At 39.5% G+C, this 17,249-nt stretch overlaps 2 protein-coding genes across 3 annotated transcripts in view; one reads left to right on the top strand and one right to left on the bottom strand.

Moving 5' to 3' along the window:
* Positions 1–12,335, bottom strand: part of gnaz (guanine nucleotide binding protein (G protein), alpha z polypeptide) — a 67,142-nt gene extending 54,807 nt beyond the window's left edge. Inside the window, exons 1-2 of the mRNA XM_034709106.1 lie at positions 12,104–12,335; positions 10,911–11,070 (exon numbers count right to left, since the gene is read on the bottom strand). The gene's annotated coding sequence lies outside the window, so the exon portion shown is untranslated. The remainder of the gene's footprint in view (positions 1–10,910; positions 11,071–12,103) is intronic.
* Positions 1–17,249, top strand: part of sppl3 (signal peptide peptidase 3) — a 39,544-nt gene that overhangs the window by 9,564 nt on the left and 12,731 nt on the right. The window contains exons 2-3 of one of the 2 annotated variants that reach the window (XM_034709104.1): positions 10,934–11,011; positions 16,849–16,946. In XM_034709104.1, the coding sequence (XP_034564995.1) occupies positions 10,934–11,011; positions 16,849–16,946 (176 nt within the window). The remainder of the gene's footprint in view (positions 1–10,933; positions 11,012–16,848; positions 16,947–17,249) is intronic. The other variant, XM_034709105.1, reaches the window with a different exon arrangement.

The following is a 17,249-nucleotide window of genomic DNA, read 5'->3' as shown; positions in this document are numbered from 1 at the left end:
CTCAACAGTCCGGGATTGTATTTTGTTTTTAAATGTTCCATTCATCTATCTCAGCCATGTTCTACAGGCTTTCTGTGCACAGAATTCAGACGAAGCAGTTCGGTGCTAGAATATGAATTAGGCCTGTGGTGGATGAAACTATAGCTGTCTATCTGTGCGCTGTGTTGACAGAGAGGCGGTGACATCATTAGCGTTTGTGTGCGAGAGAACAAGGTCACTTTCTTAATCACTTTCTTACGGCTCCAGGCCAAATCATGGCAAGACATGTATCCTGTTTAGTGAAACACTTGGCTGAATAGAGGGTCATATTTGGGTTGCCTTTATTTATTGTCAGAAGTTTTTCACGACCTACATGTTGAGGCAGGTTTACCAGAACTCATTGAAGTGTAACAAATCTGTGAAGACGATGCCTACTGAGAGTGTTGTTCAATCGCTAAGTAAAGGCCAATATTGGACAAATAAGCTCAGGTCAAAGCTACATGATGCAGTATTGTCTTGGTGTCCTGTTTCCACTGTGAACTACATGTTACCCCTCCCCTCCCAGACACCCTGTAGTCATTCCTGTGCTGCTCAATGAATGAAAGAGGCGGGGGAGATCTGGCTTTTTTTTTTACCCCCTTCAGAATCACAATGAAACTCTGAATTCCTCTGTGACATGCGCACCAGAATGAAAAATGATTTGGAGCGCTGAGTCTCTTTTTTTATTCAAGGGCTGTTGTCTCTGTCGGCGCTTGGAAGAACTGAAACAGTGTTCACTGCAAGCCAGCAGAGAAGGGCTGACTTTGGTTGCAGGCTGACTTTGTGTCTCCAGGAGATTAGATATTGATGCATTTTTAACAGATTCATAGGGATGCCATGATGAATGGAATTTGCTCTGTATCGACAAATAATGTGCACTGATGTCAGTATCTGATGTTGATGAAGTGCAAACTCTGAGACTATAACCCTGAAGTAAGGGAAACTCAGTTTTCTGTTTTAGATAGGGAGGTAACTCCAGGGGAGATGAGTAACTTGTCCCCTTGTTTAATATGTAACCTGAGGTTTTTATGGTATGAACTTGCACATGCAAGTCAAAGACACCTTTCTGCCTTTTGCCTGCAAAATGTAGCCAATAAAGTTATCTTTATCTTGTCTTTATCTGTAACTCACTGAAGCCGGTTCCACAAAGAGAGGTAACTTAAGCTTCAAGTCAGTCCCTGTGGTCACTGAGTCTGTGAACCTAACCTGCTTTGTAGCAGGTTGTCTTCAATGGACCCTGAGTTTCTCGGTCTTGTCCGTCTCACAGAACCAGGGACATCTTTTCAACCTTGATTCATTAAGTCCATATCACGTGTGTTAATAGAGATTCAGCCTTTGTCCAAATACAGATCCAGGGGTTTTTGTAACGCCTGTTAGCCATACTAGTCTATATAAAATGCACACTTTTTTCAAACATGGCATGTCCTTTTTTTGAAAAGCAGCATAGATGAAGGAGCTCCATTATCCCAGGGAGTTACATTATATTATTATATTTAATTTTTAGTCCCTTCCACGTTTGATTTTCTCCCCTCAGATTGCTTCTTAATAAAAAATAAAGTTGGAGTTCAATACCATTCCACCAATTTCACCTTTAATACTATCAACATGATCCAATATTAAATAATTAGATTACATTCAAACTCGTGCATTAATTTTTTTCTGTAAATATGCTCATACTCGCCGTATGACTGCACAAGGATTTTCAGCTTGAGTGGGGTAAAGTCAGTGGACCGTTTTGTCTTCCCTATTACCATAGTGAATTGACGTTGTCTTTTTATAGTGGTGGTGCATGCACTGAACTCCAAATGAACCTACTCAGATTTTAATGAACTCAAATCAGCTTTTCTGGAATCGAAAACTCAGAGAGTGTCACATCTGAGGGTAAACCAGCTCGAGGTCTAGGGTTAAGACTGATTTATACTTCTGCGTCTCCCCTACACAGCAGGGGCTGACGTGGACATGAGCACCACATACTTGTGCGTCCATGTGTCTGTGTCACGCAGCAATTCCCCGCCGAAACGCTTGAGGGCAGTGTGGTCTCTCTGATAGCCGGCCGCCTGCTTCCAGCCCCGCTACGATCTCTGTTTACTTATCCACAGAGATTCAGAGCGTGTTATGTTAATTCACAGCTGATACATGTTGCTGTTTATTATACAGACAGGATTACAGGGTAGAATGGAGAGGAGGAGATGAAACACACGGCCGATGTCCGGGTCCCGGAAGTGCTGTAAATGCTGTAAATAAAAGCTGCCGAGCAGACCAATCACAGGGCTTGCCGTCATCGTCGATTCTATGCATAGTTACATTTTGGAGGAGGTGAACGTCAGCTACGTGTGTAGGCCTCTGCGTAGGTAGTGGAGCTACGCGGACCCCCGGCGTAGGCTACGCCATCGATTCAACACACAAGTATAAATCCGCCTTGAGACTCAGAGTTTGTTGAACCTCCTTGAACCTCTGGTTTGTTTTCATCGTCAAATGTACAAGAAAACATCTTCACTGTTGGAGTATTACGTTGTCTCCGGGCAATGTTAGAGACATGAAGTTTGTGAGACATGTTCAAGTGACATTTTAAGAGAATGGAATTTAAATACATGAAATCTCATCGCTCATTTGAAAGACAGACGAAGAATTCTGAAGGCGTGATGCAAAAATCAACTATCATGGCTAAATTGTTCTTTCGAATATTGGTAATGATCCTGATTTTCACAACCGGTGCATCTGTACAATTTCATGGTTTGTTTTGGATCCCAAAATTTTAATCTTCAGATTTGCTGGCTCTGCCAACAACAGCACAGATGCAGCTGCCTGTGAGAAATCACATGTTGCCTAGGCAATTCATCTATATTCACTGCATGTGGCTTAACACTGACAAATGAGGATCTAGTTTTTCAGACTGGATGACATTTTTCCTTTAGGAACATGACCCTGAGCTCCCTAAATCAAACTGTAATAATAAAAAAGAAGAAACTCTCAGGAGCAGTGTTTGAAATAGAAAAAAGAGAAGCTGTTGGAGGTGATGAATCCGCTCAATGGTTTACGTTTTTAGTCATGAACTGTAACACATCCGATGAAGTGTCACCCTGTCCGTGTTGATGGGGGTCATTTGGCTACTGATATTCCTTTTGCAGCGTTGTGGTTTTCCTGTTTGTGTGACTTGCTGTCTGCCACTTCCCACCTTCTCGGTACCAACACTGTCTCTACTTCTCTCATGTACTATTCTAAACACAATAACCACTAAATTATTTACTCTAGAGCGAGCGCTAAATGCAGCAGTTCATCATACAGCTCAGCCACAATAACATTTCTACAGTGGTATAGATGGCAGTTTTCCAGACACAAACAAATGTGATGATCATTAAGATATTTGCTTGTAAAATGTTAAGTTTGTGCTGTTTTGAAGCCAAACTTGAGAACTATTTATACTTTATACATAAATCAGCATGATAAGAAGTGATCGTCATGCCCTAAAGCATGTTTGAGAAAAATATGATGTGTATTTTGATTCTCTAGTTTGACCAAGCGGCAACCTCCGGTCTCAAACTATGAAGCCGATGCGGAAGTGTTATAAACTGCAATTCATCGAGAATCCCCTTGAGGCTGGCTGCAGAAACACAGGAAACCACATAGACACCCATTCAAAAAAGACCATCTTTACAGCAGAAATAAACATGTTTACAGCCTGGGTCAAAAACGGCTTGACTCCACGTAGCTAATTTCTCGATCGGCACACACTGTACGGGGGGTGAATTTTTTTCTAACGCAACGGTTCAGAAGATATTAAGATTGCAAGTTTTTTCCCAAATAAGGACATGACTGACCAGACTCCCGAACGGGAACATATAGCTGTTTGCTAGGAGGCTCAAACTCCACCTCTTTACGTCACACTATGCCTGGTTGAGTTCCGCATTTCCAATATGGCTGCCACCGCCGATTGGCTTCAAAACAGTGCTCAGGAACAGATGGGTGACATCACGGATACTATGTCCATTATTTATACAGTCTATGAGTTTGACCCATGTCTCATCTGATTTAATGGAGGAGGTGGCCTTTATGACCTATATTCCAGTCGGTCACCAGAGGGAGCGCTAAAGGTTTTGACTTTACTCTAGGGGAGGGATTGTCATCCATTTTCTTAAACAGCACATGATTTGTCTCAATGTATCCTCCCTTATCTAATTTTAATTGTCAAAATGGTTCCTTCTCCATGACAACAAGGTCACAACCAGGCCGTAAATAGCTAGGATTCATCCTCTACAGTTAGTCTATCGAATTTCCTGAGTGTAAGGACTCCATAGGTTCCCTTTTCTCATTGCCGGGATCTACTTTATTTCTCCTGTTGGAGGAGATTCTGTCTTCAATAGCCTATACCATCTATCTATGAATCATCCCCATATTGTTGTATAAGGGTGTAATTTATCTATGGAGTGTGGGGCATTACATTGTGGGATTATACAATGTGCCAAATGCTCTTAGCTCAATAATGACTTTGGACTTTCAAAAATGGAGGAGGGAAAAAAGATAATACCAGTGACACAAACTCAGTGTCTTTCCTTGTTAGAGTAGAGCCGATAACCTGGACTGAAGGATGTACTGGCAGCTTGATGGATGTTTTAGTGACCTTTTAGACACGGATGAAAGTTGGTGGAGCTCTTTATAGGTGGAGCAGTGTTAGGATAACCTCATTTCGGTCATCATTGTTTTTATTTCTAACTCCCGTCTACATTCCTTAGAGTTTGACAGGAGACAGGCAGGTCAGGATTAGGGTCAAAGCTGTACCTCCCAACTAAAGGCAGACTCTGACAATGCTAGCCTTGTCTTTTCCAAAGAAAAGGTTATTATTATAAGGTTGCATGTCTAGTCTATGCAGAGTCGAGGCCTCAGATAAATGACATGGGAACAATTTAATGTTAGACGTGTTATCAGTTTTAAAACTACACAAGTTTGTGGTTATGAGGCGACTTGATGCAGACGTTAGAGTCTAAAAAATCCGGATAGGAAATCTGTTTAACTCACAAGCTAAATAAGAGCTGGATAATGAAGCAGTTGTGCCATTTTCTTGAACTCAAAGTGCTCGGATTCTCTTGTTAACAGCAACCCTGAGCTGAAGACGTGCATCATGATGTCCTTCATCAACCCCCCTTATTTTGTCTCACAAACACAACACTGTGCAGCTTCAGATTGCATGAGGAGGATGTAGGTCAAGAGGCATTACGATTTTCTACAGGGACATTTAGTCAGCCTTTGTAGCCTTTTCACTCCATTAATTTCAGTTAAGTATGATAACTGTGACGTCCCGTGCTTTGGGTCGACTTCTGTTATGTTTATTTGCTAAACAAGATAGTACAGGAAAGACAGATCCTGTTTCTGTTATCTCATACCTGGAGAGGACAATATTTCAGCCATTATGTTACGTTATTGTTTGTCTGAGTGAGGCTTCAGGGCAGGATTTAGTTTTCATTTAAGTGTTTTGCCATCAATGTTTTGTACAACACAAGGTATATCAACATTTTTTGCCTTGTTTTACTGCATTTTAAAAGATATGTATTCTTATCTATTTTAACAGCATTACAAACAACAGGTTACAAAACAAACATTTAATAGATTAAACATTTTGAAAATATATTAATACATGGAATAACGTTTGCTGCTTTAAAATGTGTTATCTAAAGCTTTTTGTGAAACCAAAATAATTAGATTTTTATTCCCCCGGGTTAGAGAGAGGCTCCTAAAATGTAAAGTACCTCAGCAGTGCTATGAGCAGAGACCCTCGTCCTCTGCAGACACTTTCCAATGTGCCGTGAACCGTATGGATCACATTTGCCTTATTGATTTTCATAATCGATCCCTTGTTTCCCCCCCAGTTCTGTTTTTGATGCAGCAAAATTTGCAATTCTTATTTAACTATCGAATTGTTTCACTCTCCTTTCTTGGCCGCTTTTCTTGTATGTAATTATGAGGCCCACTGATCCCGAGGGAGCAGAGTATGTTCAGTTCTGTGTAGCATTGCCCTTGTGCAAGCAGGCTCCATGTGTTGTTTAGTGATTGGAAATGTTTTCAAATTGTCAGTGATGCTCTGTTTTTGTTTCTTCAGTTCAAATTTTTTGAATCACATAATCTTTTCTAAAGTGATCTTAGTTTTATGAGTACCAGTTAATTGTACACATGCAACTTAAATTCATCACAGGTCAATGAGGTCGTCATATAAACAGGGACAGCATGATATCAGGGAAAATTGACATTGGGACATCTTTCCAGAGAAGTGTAGTGTGTACTTGATGTGTATATCAGGCCTACATGATACAAATGTATGCAAAACACGTTATGGTTTTTTAATTATTCTTAGATCAAGAGTGGATTTTAGCAAGAACTTACCGTTTCTATCTGCTGCTATTCCCTGTTTTTTCCAAGCGGCAACCTCCAGTCTAAAAGTATGAGTCCAATGCGGAAGTGCTAAAAACGTAGGTACATCGAGGATCCGCTTGAGGCTGGCTCCAGAAGTACCAGAAACCTATACACATATACACACCAATTCAAAACCCCCAATAAGCCGATCTTTACAGCAGAAATAAACATGTTTACAGCCTGGTACAAAAAACAAGTGTAGTCTGGATAGCTCATTTCTCGATCGGCACACACTGTACAGGGGATGAATTTTTTTCCATCACGGCAATTTTGAAGATATTGAGATTACAAGTCTTCCAATGAGAGGCACAGCTGACTTGATTGACAGGCGGGAACACTGTAGCTGTTGGCGAGGAGGTTTAAAGCCCGCCTCTTACAATCGTTACAATCGCTCGACAGCAGCAATATGGCTGCCACTGCCAATTTGCCTCAAAACAGCTCTTCAGAAACAGATGGGTGATGTCATGGATACTACGTCCATATTTTATACAGTCTATGCTTTTTACACAATTTATATATGTCATGTATAATATCTAAATCAATCACAGAAGCATTTTTTCACCCTTAAATTGGCACCTTTATTCTTTCATTCAGATGCTCTCTAGCTGCTCTATCGTTGTTGCTCTATCTTGCTGGGGTCCAAATACAACAAACATAACATACAAAATACAAAACAACAAACATGTCAAAGAAGACACAAATGAATGTAATGGCCATGTCCCCATGAATTGCTATCAAAAACCAATATATAACATCACATCAAATTACAATCAATTCTTAATGTTCACTAATGTTCATTAGTGTTAGGTTATTGTCCTTAGAAGTCTTTTAAAACTGGCTTCAGCTATGAGAATTGGGAACTTACTCCACATTGTGATGGCTCTATGCATTACAGATCTGCACACCATATCAGTTCTGGGTCTTTGCTTTGCTAAATAACCCTGAACAGCCTGCTGGGTGCTGTGACCATGATGGTCTCTCACATACTTTATTTGGGAGTAGAGACAATTTGGTTGTCTACTATAACAGATTATTACCCGGCTTTCTTACTGATGTTCCGTCTGTGTAAGATGCTTGATTCTGATTGATAAAAACCCCCTTGACGATTAACTTTCAGTAAAATGAGCGACTCCAGAGGCAAACGGATCACACTTCATGTCAATTCAATCCACAGAAAACAGTTCTGGATGGTTTTGCTAGTTGACACCATAGACGGTTAGGTGAGGTAAAAGCGTTAGTTTCCGTTAGCATCATATTGGTAAACAGTATGGATAAAATGTTAGTTTCAGTTAGCATGCTAAATTAGCCCCTTCAGGGTGGGGGTCTTGTCTCTCCTGGTCCAGATTAGATTTTCCATAACTACCTGCTAATCATACATTATCCCTTACCTAACAGATATTCCTTATGAAATTCTCAAGGTTGCACCATAGACTGTATAAAATATGGTGCTACAGTGTTCCCGCCTGTCAATCAAATCAGCTGTGCCTCACATTGGAAGACTCGTTATCTTAACATCTTCAAAATTGCGGCGTTAGAAAAAAAAATCACCCTCCCCTACAGTGTGTGCTGATCCAGAAACAAGCTATCCAGACTGCACTTGTCTTTTGTACCAGGCTGTAAACTAGGGCTGAACGATTACTCAAATTCAAACCGACATTGCGATGTAATAGAATGCAATTTTCAAATCGAAAAGGCTGCGATTAAAAAAAAAAAAAAAAAGTTTCATGTACACAGACGCAACCTTACGTGACATGCATGCAGTAGGTGGCCGTAATGCACCGTTCAGCTGGTTTGCCGACGGCCAAAAATCTCTGAAGAACGAGACACGTGTGAGCGGGGATGAAGAAAACAACTTCAGCCACGCTAAGTTTTGATTTGTTGTTTTGTTGTTGACATCTTTAAAAATGGCCTCAGTAGAAGAACCGATCATATTGAGGCGTACAAAATAATCCACACACTGAATATCAACATGTGGAGCAGGCTTATAAATAATCTCTGCAGACGCAGGGTCAGTGAAGACCCAGACAACATGTGGATTTACTGTAACAGGACCACTGAACAGAATCAGATTTTAGACTCGCAGTGTCCAGTTTTCTGTCCACTGGTTCTTATTGAGTAAAATTAGAATGTTTACGTGGTCAGGTGTTAGCCAGGAGCGCAACCGAGTCATAATCAGTCTGGCAGTGGAGAAAAAAAAGAGACCTGTCACTCAGCCGCAGCCCCCAGCTGAGCGTCTCCTCTGTGAGCAACACCTTCAGTCAGCCGTTTCACATCCAAACATGCTTTAAACTGAAAACACTTGTTTGGCAGATCCTTGATGAATGATTTTTAGCACTTTTGCATATATTTAGACCGGAGTTTGCCGCTTGGTTTGCACCAATTACTCTGAGCTGATAGCTAGCTTTAGCTTCATCTGATTGCAGAAAAATGAGAAAGTATGGCCTTTATTTGCTGGCCTCTACTGACAGGTGAAGTGTACACATGAGGAGGGAAAAAGCGTCACTTGTTTGCTTACATATTTTCCTTATTTATTACAGTGAACTCAGACTATTGCAATATTTACTGTAAGTTCTTATGTTGCAAAGCTGACGTCACCGTGATTTATTGTGCAGAACTAACATAAATTATATATACTGCTTGGTTACTTAACACTGGCTGCTGTATTCGTCTTAAAGCTCTTGATCCTAGTCCCGGGTATATAATTCCCTCTGCTCCACATATTAGCTGTGGTTGTGTGGAAGGAAATGTGACTGTGTGCTGCAGAGATTCAAAGTGGTTATGATTTCTACAACCAGCATGAGACTATTAAAGTGCAGCATCTTAAATGATTGACTGAAATTACAGCGGCAGATTTGTCCCCTTTTTTACTTATTTTTCACAGTGTGCTGGTTTTAAAAAGATACGGATGGAAAACTGTTCAACCATGATCGTGTCTAATTTGAATTTGGTTGAATTGATCAAAATTGATCAAAGAGAAGAATTCAATAGGAAAGACACTTACGGTTCAAAAGACAGGAATGCTTTCAGATTTTTTTTTAGAATTTTAAAGTCGAATCTTATTATTGCTTCTAATCTCAGAAGTTTTGTTCTCGTACCAGTTCCACTCCAAGTCTGTTTCCATCAAACTTAAACAAAATCTATTTGTCTCGATACCTTGGCTTTAGGTGTCCGTAAATACTCTGTACCAATTTCACATCAGTATTTAATCAGCCTGGGATCACTCTTATATGTGTAACGCACCATAGAGCTTGATTTAGTTTTAACATTGCATTTATGAAATTAAAACTTCCCAACATGTGGAATGGTTGTCCACTCTTTAGCTACATCCTCAGCACCATTTCTGCTCATGTAGTGAACACATATTGATGTCAATATCTTGTATGGTTTTATTGTATCAGTCCACATTATTGTAGCCCGATGGAGGTTTAAGTGAGTTAGTGTCTGTCACACATGTAGCTGCAGTATCGGATCAAAATATTAATATTCAGCAATAATAATACTTATAATAATAATACTTATAATAACAATAATCTTTATTTATATAGCACTTTTCAAAACAGGGTTACAAAGTGCTTTAAAAATTAGAAAGAAACTAAAAGACAATAAAAGAGAAATGTGAGGAAGACAAATAAAAGAATTAAATACAGTGTTGGAAGAATACAAAAACTAAAGATAAAAGATTAAAAAAAAATCAGAAATATAAAACAAAAAAATGATAAAATAAAATGATAAAATACACCCAGTGACACTGCATTAAAAAGAATAAAAACCTCTTGATTAAAACACACTCGGGTGAAATCTTCTGTTAAAGCACATCGATAAAAGTGGACACTTCTGTGTATTTGGTGAATCACACAGCAGTATTATTTCATGTCCTGTTTAATGTTGTTAAGTTTACTTGTTTTTCCTTTCCCTTTGTTAAATATATTGGTTACTTGTGTCTGTGTTATATATTTGTGATGTTGGACCCCCTTCGAAAACAAGATGACACATCTCGAGGGTTTTTTCCGAATAAGAATTTCAAATATGTGTCACAACAACCCGTCACTGTCTCCCTCAGAAAAGAATCATGCAGGGTCAAATTACTGAGACTGAATTTTCCCCATACAAAGATGATTAAAGAAGCTTATCAAACATCTTATTTAATACTGACATATAACTGATGAAGAGCCTCATTCAGCACATGGGATCAGGAATGGACTCAAACAACAAATGTCCTCATTGTAGTTATGTTCGAGTATTTGAAGTCTGATTTACTTTTTGTTTTTGATATTTGAGGTAGTTCTAACCTCAGTTTTAATAGAAAAGTACATAATGCCCATTGTTCTGGCTAATGGGAGTGATGTCTGAGTGGAGATAGTTGTTATGGAAACTGTTATTGGGGTTAGCAGTAAAACCACACTGGACTTTTGTCTGTAGCAATACGCAGAGGATGATATGCAAATGTTTCTGTTTTTAATACACAGATTTTTGTGCTCATGTTTGCATACCTTTCTCTCTCTCTCCTCTTAAGGGCGTACTCCCTAGTTGACTCCAGCCAGGTGTCCACCTTCCTCATTTCCATCCTCCTCATCGTGTATGGCAGCTTCAGGTGAGTGGCACTGAGTCAATAATCCCTCCTGCATGGACTTTCTGTGGTCTGTTTTCCCCCTGGAAGTAAAAAGTGATTGCATTTTGTTGTGAAAATGGTAAAAGTGTTTATTTAGCATGCATATGATGTGAAGAGCTGTTTTCTCTGGCTTCCACCGTGTACAGAAATTGACTTATTTGGCTAAATGTAGGGCCCTATGATTTCCCTGTACACGGACGGAATCGTGGAATTGGCCAATAAAAAAGGAATCTACTGTTAAAAGCTGAATATCTCGGAAAATTGACATAATGTGACTGAAATGCTGTCATCATGAGGAGAAGGAATGTTTGTCTGGGGAAATGTTTCCGGGGACCGCTCATTCAAGGCACCACCCGTGCATCTCCTCACAAACACTCACCCTCCCCCCTTCCGAAATAAACAACATGTCGAAGCGGCCACCAGAAACACCGGCTAAGTCTGCAAAAAAACTACGAAACTCATCTCTTAGTCCAAAATACAGAGCTGAACAGTTCCCAAATGACTTCTATGTGTCAGGTTTTTGCAAATTCTGCCAACATACTGTGGAGTGGAAACGTAAAAACACGTGTGATGACCACTTGTCGTCCAAAAGCCATGTGAAAAACAGAGAAACACGCTGCTGCTAATGCTGGCCAGGCCAACCTGCACTTACAGACAAGCATTGCTGCTAGGGGTGTGCCAAAATATCGATACTACAATATATCACGATATTTCGTCTTGCCATACGTTATCGATACTCTGGCACCAAATATCGATATTTAAACAATAAACATACAGCCGTTCTGAACAGATCTCTCACAAGAGCCTGCTACAATTTTGATTTACAGAGTCATTACTTCAAGCCTCCACATGATGGCGCTTAGCATGAATAAGAGTGGGTGCTGCTGTAGAGAACTCTTTAAAAGGAAATAAAAAGAAGAAGAAAAAGAAAATGGTGCAAGGCGGAGGATTAGCAGCAGAAAAAAAACACCTGAAAGATGCACCGTCGAATTTCAAATATTAAGTCTGGGCCCACTTTGGCTTTTACTATACTGACAATGGAACCACACGTGATAAAGAGTTTGCAGAGCTTACTGTGGAGGAAAGGACGGTTCAAGACGCTAATGCTAACGTTTCCTGTTAGCCAGCTGTCCTACAGCTGCTTTGCGATCTGCTCCAAAAACGAAAGTGAAAGTTAAAAATTGCAGTCGCAGCGGTGAACTCTAAGTGGCCCAGTAACATGCTTTCTGCGTATCGTTGGCATGGAAACAAGTCGCGGTATACTAGTGCTGACCAGACCAAAACACAGAGTGAAGGAATAACAGTTCGGGGGCCACAAATAGGCAGCCCGTGGGCCGGATGCGGCCCGGGGGCGCCTATTGAGGGCCTCTGATAGATACAAAGTATCTACTGTACATATGGTCTAAGACTTAGAACACATGTACAGAAGATACTTTGTTTTTCTTGGCTGTCGTTCATGTGAAATTGATTGACAATGTTTTGTAATTCCTGGGAAATGGATTCAGTGCCGTCAATAAATTCTGAATTTCTTCAGTGACACAGATATCGTGATGTATCGTGGATGATATTTCTTGCGATATATCGATTATCGCAGAATCACTGTATCGTGATAGTATCATTATCGTGGGCAAAATATCGTGATAATATCGAATTGCCAGGGACCTGGTGATACCCAGCCCTAATTGCTGCTTCAAACAAGTCAGCGGATTCAAGAAACTTTGTTTTGGATTTTGTTGCAATGTATACAGAGGCTGACATCCCACTTATTCACTGACACAAAAGGTACACACTATATGGTGGTAAAATAAGTGTAAAGGGTAAAAAACAGAATTCTAAAAAATGGAAATGGGAAAAACTGAATTTGGAAAAAATTAAAACGGATTTCATCGGGCCCTTTAAATGTGAAGGAACAACACTTGTTGCAGCAGTTTTTGTCTCTTTCTCAGCCCAGCTGGACGGAGTGAACAGTTGGTGTAATGTGATTTGATACCTTTGTGCATTAGAAGAATCTACAGATAATGCTGTTTTGATCGCTCTGGTCCATTAGGACACTGACAAAAAAAAACCAACTTGTTTATATCATCCAATAAATGACATCATCGAGTTTCATTGTTCGGCTGTGGAGAGAGGATGGTATTTCTGTTAATCCATCTGTTATTGGATTAAGATGCAGACTCGATCAGGTGTCTGCCTCTGTGATGAACTACGTCTGCATAAAAAGAGAGTAGATGTTTCATCTGTGCCGGGCAGAAAGCACAGTGCCAGAATGATGCTCAATCCACACTCTAGATACGGGACTGTCGGACGTCATGAGAGGAACACATCAGACAGAAAATGGTGGCAGATTATGGCCATTGGGTGGATTTAGGTTTTTATAATCTGCTTATTTTTGTCTGTGATTTTTTTTTATTTTTGGGATACAAAATAATATACCTGCAGTTTGTGACTGTCCACCTGTTTCTCAACAGTTCTTTTGAAGAGTTGTTTCTCCTAGAATCAGAAATTCCTCTGATACAGCCTCAGATGTGGTTTCTGGTATTGACATCTAGGGATGACTCGTGATTTTGGAATATTCAAATAATTATTTGATGATACAGAATTGAATAGTTCATGTGACTATTACCCATCTTTAAAATGTAGTTTTTCTCTTTTTGTTACTAGACCCTGGTTGTAATGTGGTTCAGCTGCCTGACAGGGGTTGAAGGGCATTTGAAAGCTGTTTGCTTTTTGACATTAAATTACAAAAAAAACTTCCATAATAACATGATAATATTACTAATGACATAGGAAAGCATAAGTGCCATTTGCAGGTAAAAAGGGTGAGATTCAGAGCTGGAGAAAAACACAGAGACTTCTGCGGGGTCAGAGAGTTCTGGGAGAACTTCTATGAAAATATAAACATGAAAAATTACATTCAATGCAAAAGTAGAATATTTATATATCCATTCGTATATGATATCTAACTAGCATATCTACAAAAACTTTGCTCAGCCATCAAATAGGTGTCTCTCCTTATGTCTGCAGGGGGGCAAGAAACTACTCAACTAATCATCAAATTAGTTATTTGCAGTGACTACTGAGTAGTATTTTTTAGGGATCTAAGGATATATATACCAAAGTCAAATTCCTTCTGTGTTCAAGCATACCTGACCAATAAAGCTGATTCTGATATATCGCAAATCAGTTAAAAATCGATACAAATAAGGGTGGACTAAAGTCGATTCATCATAATTTGTATCTGGATATTATTTTTAAACAGTAGAAGGTGTTATCTGCATTATATTCCACTTGTTCAACATAATTTCGTCTCTTGCGCTGCTCTCTCGTCACTCGCTGAGTGGAGGTGCTTTAACTTTAAAGCATGTTTCAGAATCAGCTGACTAAAGGTGTTGAGCTCAGCGGAGACGCTCAGCTGGGGGCTGCAGCTGAGTGACAGGTCTCCACGAGCGCTTTTTTTTCTCTGCCACCGGACTGATTCTGACCTGGTTGTGCTACTGGCTGACACCTGACCACGTTTAAATGCTTCTTTTTCTCAATAAGAACGAGTAGACAGAAAACTGGACACTGTGAGTCCCAAATCTGATCCTGTTAAGTTGTCCTGTTGCAGTAAATCCACATGTTGTAGTCTGAGTCTTCTTGACTCTATGACCATGCATCCACAGAGATTATTTATAAGCCTGCTCCTCACGTTGATATTCAGCGTGTTAATATTTTGAACACCTCCATATGATCCTTAGCTGTTTAATACCGTCAGTAATATACATTGTGTCATGAGGGGAAATTTGATGTAGGGGTAAAAACGCATTTGGCATTGTTTTTGACATGGAAAACATTCCCGTTTTTTTAATGGTGAAATGATAATTGATCGTTAACATTTCCAAAGATCCATCAAGGAAAATACTTGAAATTTACATCCCTACTTTAAAGAGATTTACCTTATTTGTTTTAATATTTTAACTTTAATTTGGGAATCCTTCTCTTTCCATTTCTCTATAATTGTTCTGAAATATTCCAACAAGGTATTTTTGTGTGGCTATTTTTAGTTTTTTTGCAAGGTGCTGAAAAAAAGTGTGCAGTGTTTTTATTTGAGTTACAACACACCTTAAAAAAAAATTATTACTTTGTTTACAAAGAAATATAAGAGAACAAATATAGATTGAAACTGTCCACATCTGAGAATTGAAATAAAACAATAGTTATTTAAATTTTGAGTGAATCGTATCGTGAACCAAAAATCAGGATTCTAATCGAATCGTGGGATGAGGGTATCCTTACACCCCTAGTATTTTTGCTTGAGTCAAAACTCTGATCTAATTGGATACACGTCCCAAAACCTGACTTCTTTCCTCCTCTCCTAAACAATAGTCTGCATAGAAATTGTAAACATGATTTCTCCCACACGTGGCTGTTATTTAAGAGCAACAGAAAAGAACTGACCTCTGGTAAATGATCGTATGACAGCAGCAACAACAGAACCTTGCTAAAGAGGATAGCTTCAGCCAAAGCTAGCAAAAAGTTGGAAATCCTTTTTCGCCGTCACATATCTAGTCTGTTTTATTTTCTGTGTAAGTTTAGGTGTTTATTTAATACATGTGATGACACTGAGTAAAGCAGTTTAGTGGGGGGGGAAGAGGAAGAAAGAAAACAGCATTTCTGCAGAGTTTCTCAGAGCACACAGGATGTCTGGAGGGGCTCAGAGCTGAGCTACAGCCACAGTTAGCATAGCTTGTTTAGAGCTCAGCTTGTCTTGAGTGTATTGAACCTGGACATCCATCTGTTGTTTCAATCATAACACAGCCACACAGCTGTAAATGCAGGCTAGTGTAAGGAAACAGTCCTTAGCTATGTATCATGACATGTGTAGCAATATGCAGCATGAGGCTAAAGGCTCTTTAATGCTTCCCTCAGATACTTCTGGTCCAGACTCTGTGGTTTAATCGAAACATGGTTTGTTTTGTTTCTCGTGTGAAAAAATGTTTTGGATGCTCTGAATAACAGGAAGCTCCAGCAGACTGTACAATCACTGAAAGACAACACAACTAAACAACATGGGGCACACAAGGAGAGAGATGGAGAGCAAATATAGGAGAGACATTTGATCCAAAGACCTAACGATGTATAGAAACAGACTCACAGTTAGCCCAGACGTATCACTTATTATATGTAAGGATGAGATAAAGACATACAATGATGGCAGACACAGTGACTGTCTACAAATCAGTCTAATGCAGGTAAAGGAGGGGGCGGCTCACATTCGTGATGACAACACAGAGTGGGTTTGTCACGCATGTAAAGGGCATAAGGTTAATTAAAACGTGAAATCACACTACCTGAAACAAATGTGTGACGACATCATAACTTTGGTTTGGACTCTTAAACATCACTCACGGTCTTGTCATCATCTTGTTCCCCCTCTCTTCTTTAGTAGTTTAAGAGCCCCCAACTGGTGAATTAGTTTACCCCTGAATATTATCACAGCTGTATTGTAAGTAGTAAGACATTTTGGTTGAAGTGAAAACATGATTTTAAAAAAAAAAGACTTATTATTACAGAGAAAAACACAATAACTGCAGCCTTTATTCAGATGTCTTAGTAAGTCCTGTCATTGTGATACGGCAGAGAAAGTTTCATGATTTAGAACCACCAATTTTTACGAGGTGTCATGGTCCATATCTCATTCGAGGTAGAGTGAGGCTCCCACACAATCCTTCTCCTCATAGCAACAGTTCACATGCTTTTGAGATTTTGGTCACAGATTTCTGAGTTTCTGCTCCTTCTCTTCTTCTTTTTTTCTCCCTCACTCTCCCTCCCTCCTACAGGTCATTAAACATGGACTGTGAGAACCAGGAGAAGGATAAAGATGGAAACACCACGACAACAGGGGGTTTTAATAATGGCAGCACGAACAACAGTGAGTGTAAGAAAAAGAGACCAGAGCACACAAAAATGTTTCTATTTCACATGCAAACATCTTAATCTAGTGTCAGTCATTTTACATGTAGCTGCTTTGAGGTTGAAACCTTGTATCTCCAAAACTACAGCTTTTCAGGAAATGTAAACCACCTGAATCAGTTTGAGTCACAAGCTCTTTTTTTTTTTTTTTCAAAGATCTGTTTATTTGAATTTTTACATATAACAAACAAAAGATCAATGTAAACAATTAAAGCACGTGATCTTTTATGTATGAGAAACACAAGAAGTGAATGAACGAAAAAGCAAC

The sequence above is a fragment of the Notolabrus celidotus genome, chromosome 19 (assembly GCF_009762535.1).
Source record: "Notolabrus celidotus isolate fNotCel1 chromosome 19, fNotCel1.pri, whole genome shotgun sequence".
Classification (NCBI taxonomy): domain Eukaryota; kingdom Metazoa; phylum Chordata; class Actinopteri; order Labriformes; family Labridae; genus Notolabrus; species Notolabrus celidotus.
The sequence above is the reverse complement of the archived record's forward strand: the minus strand, read 5'-3'. Positions and strand labels throughout refer to the sequence as shown.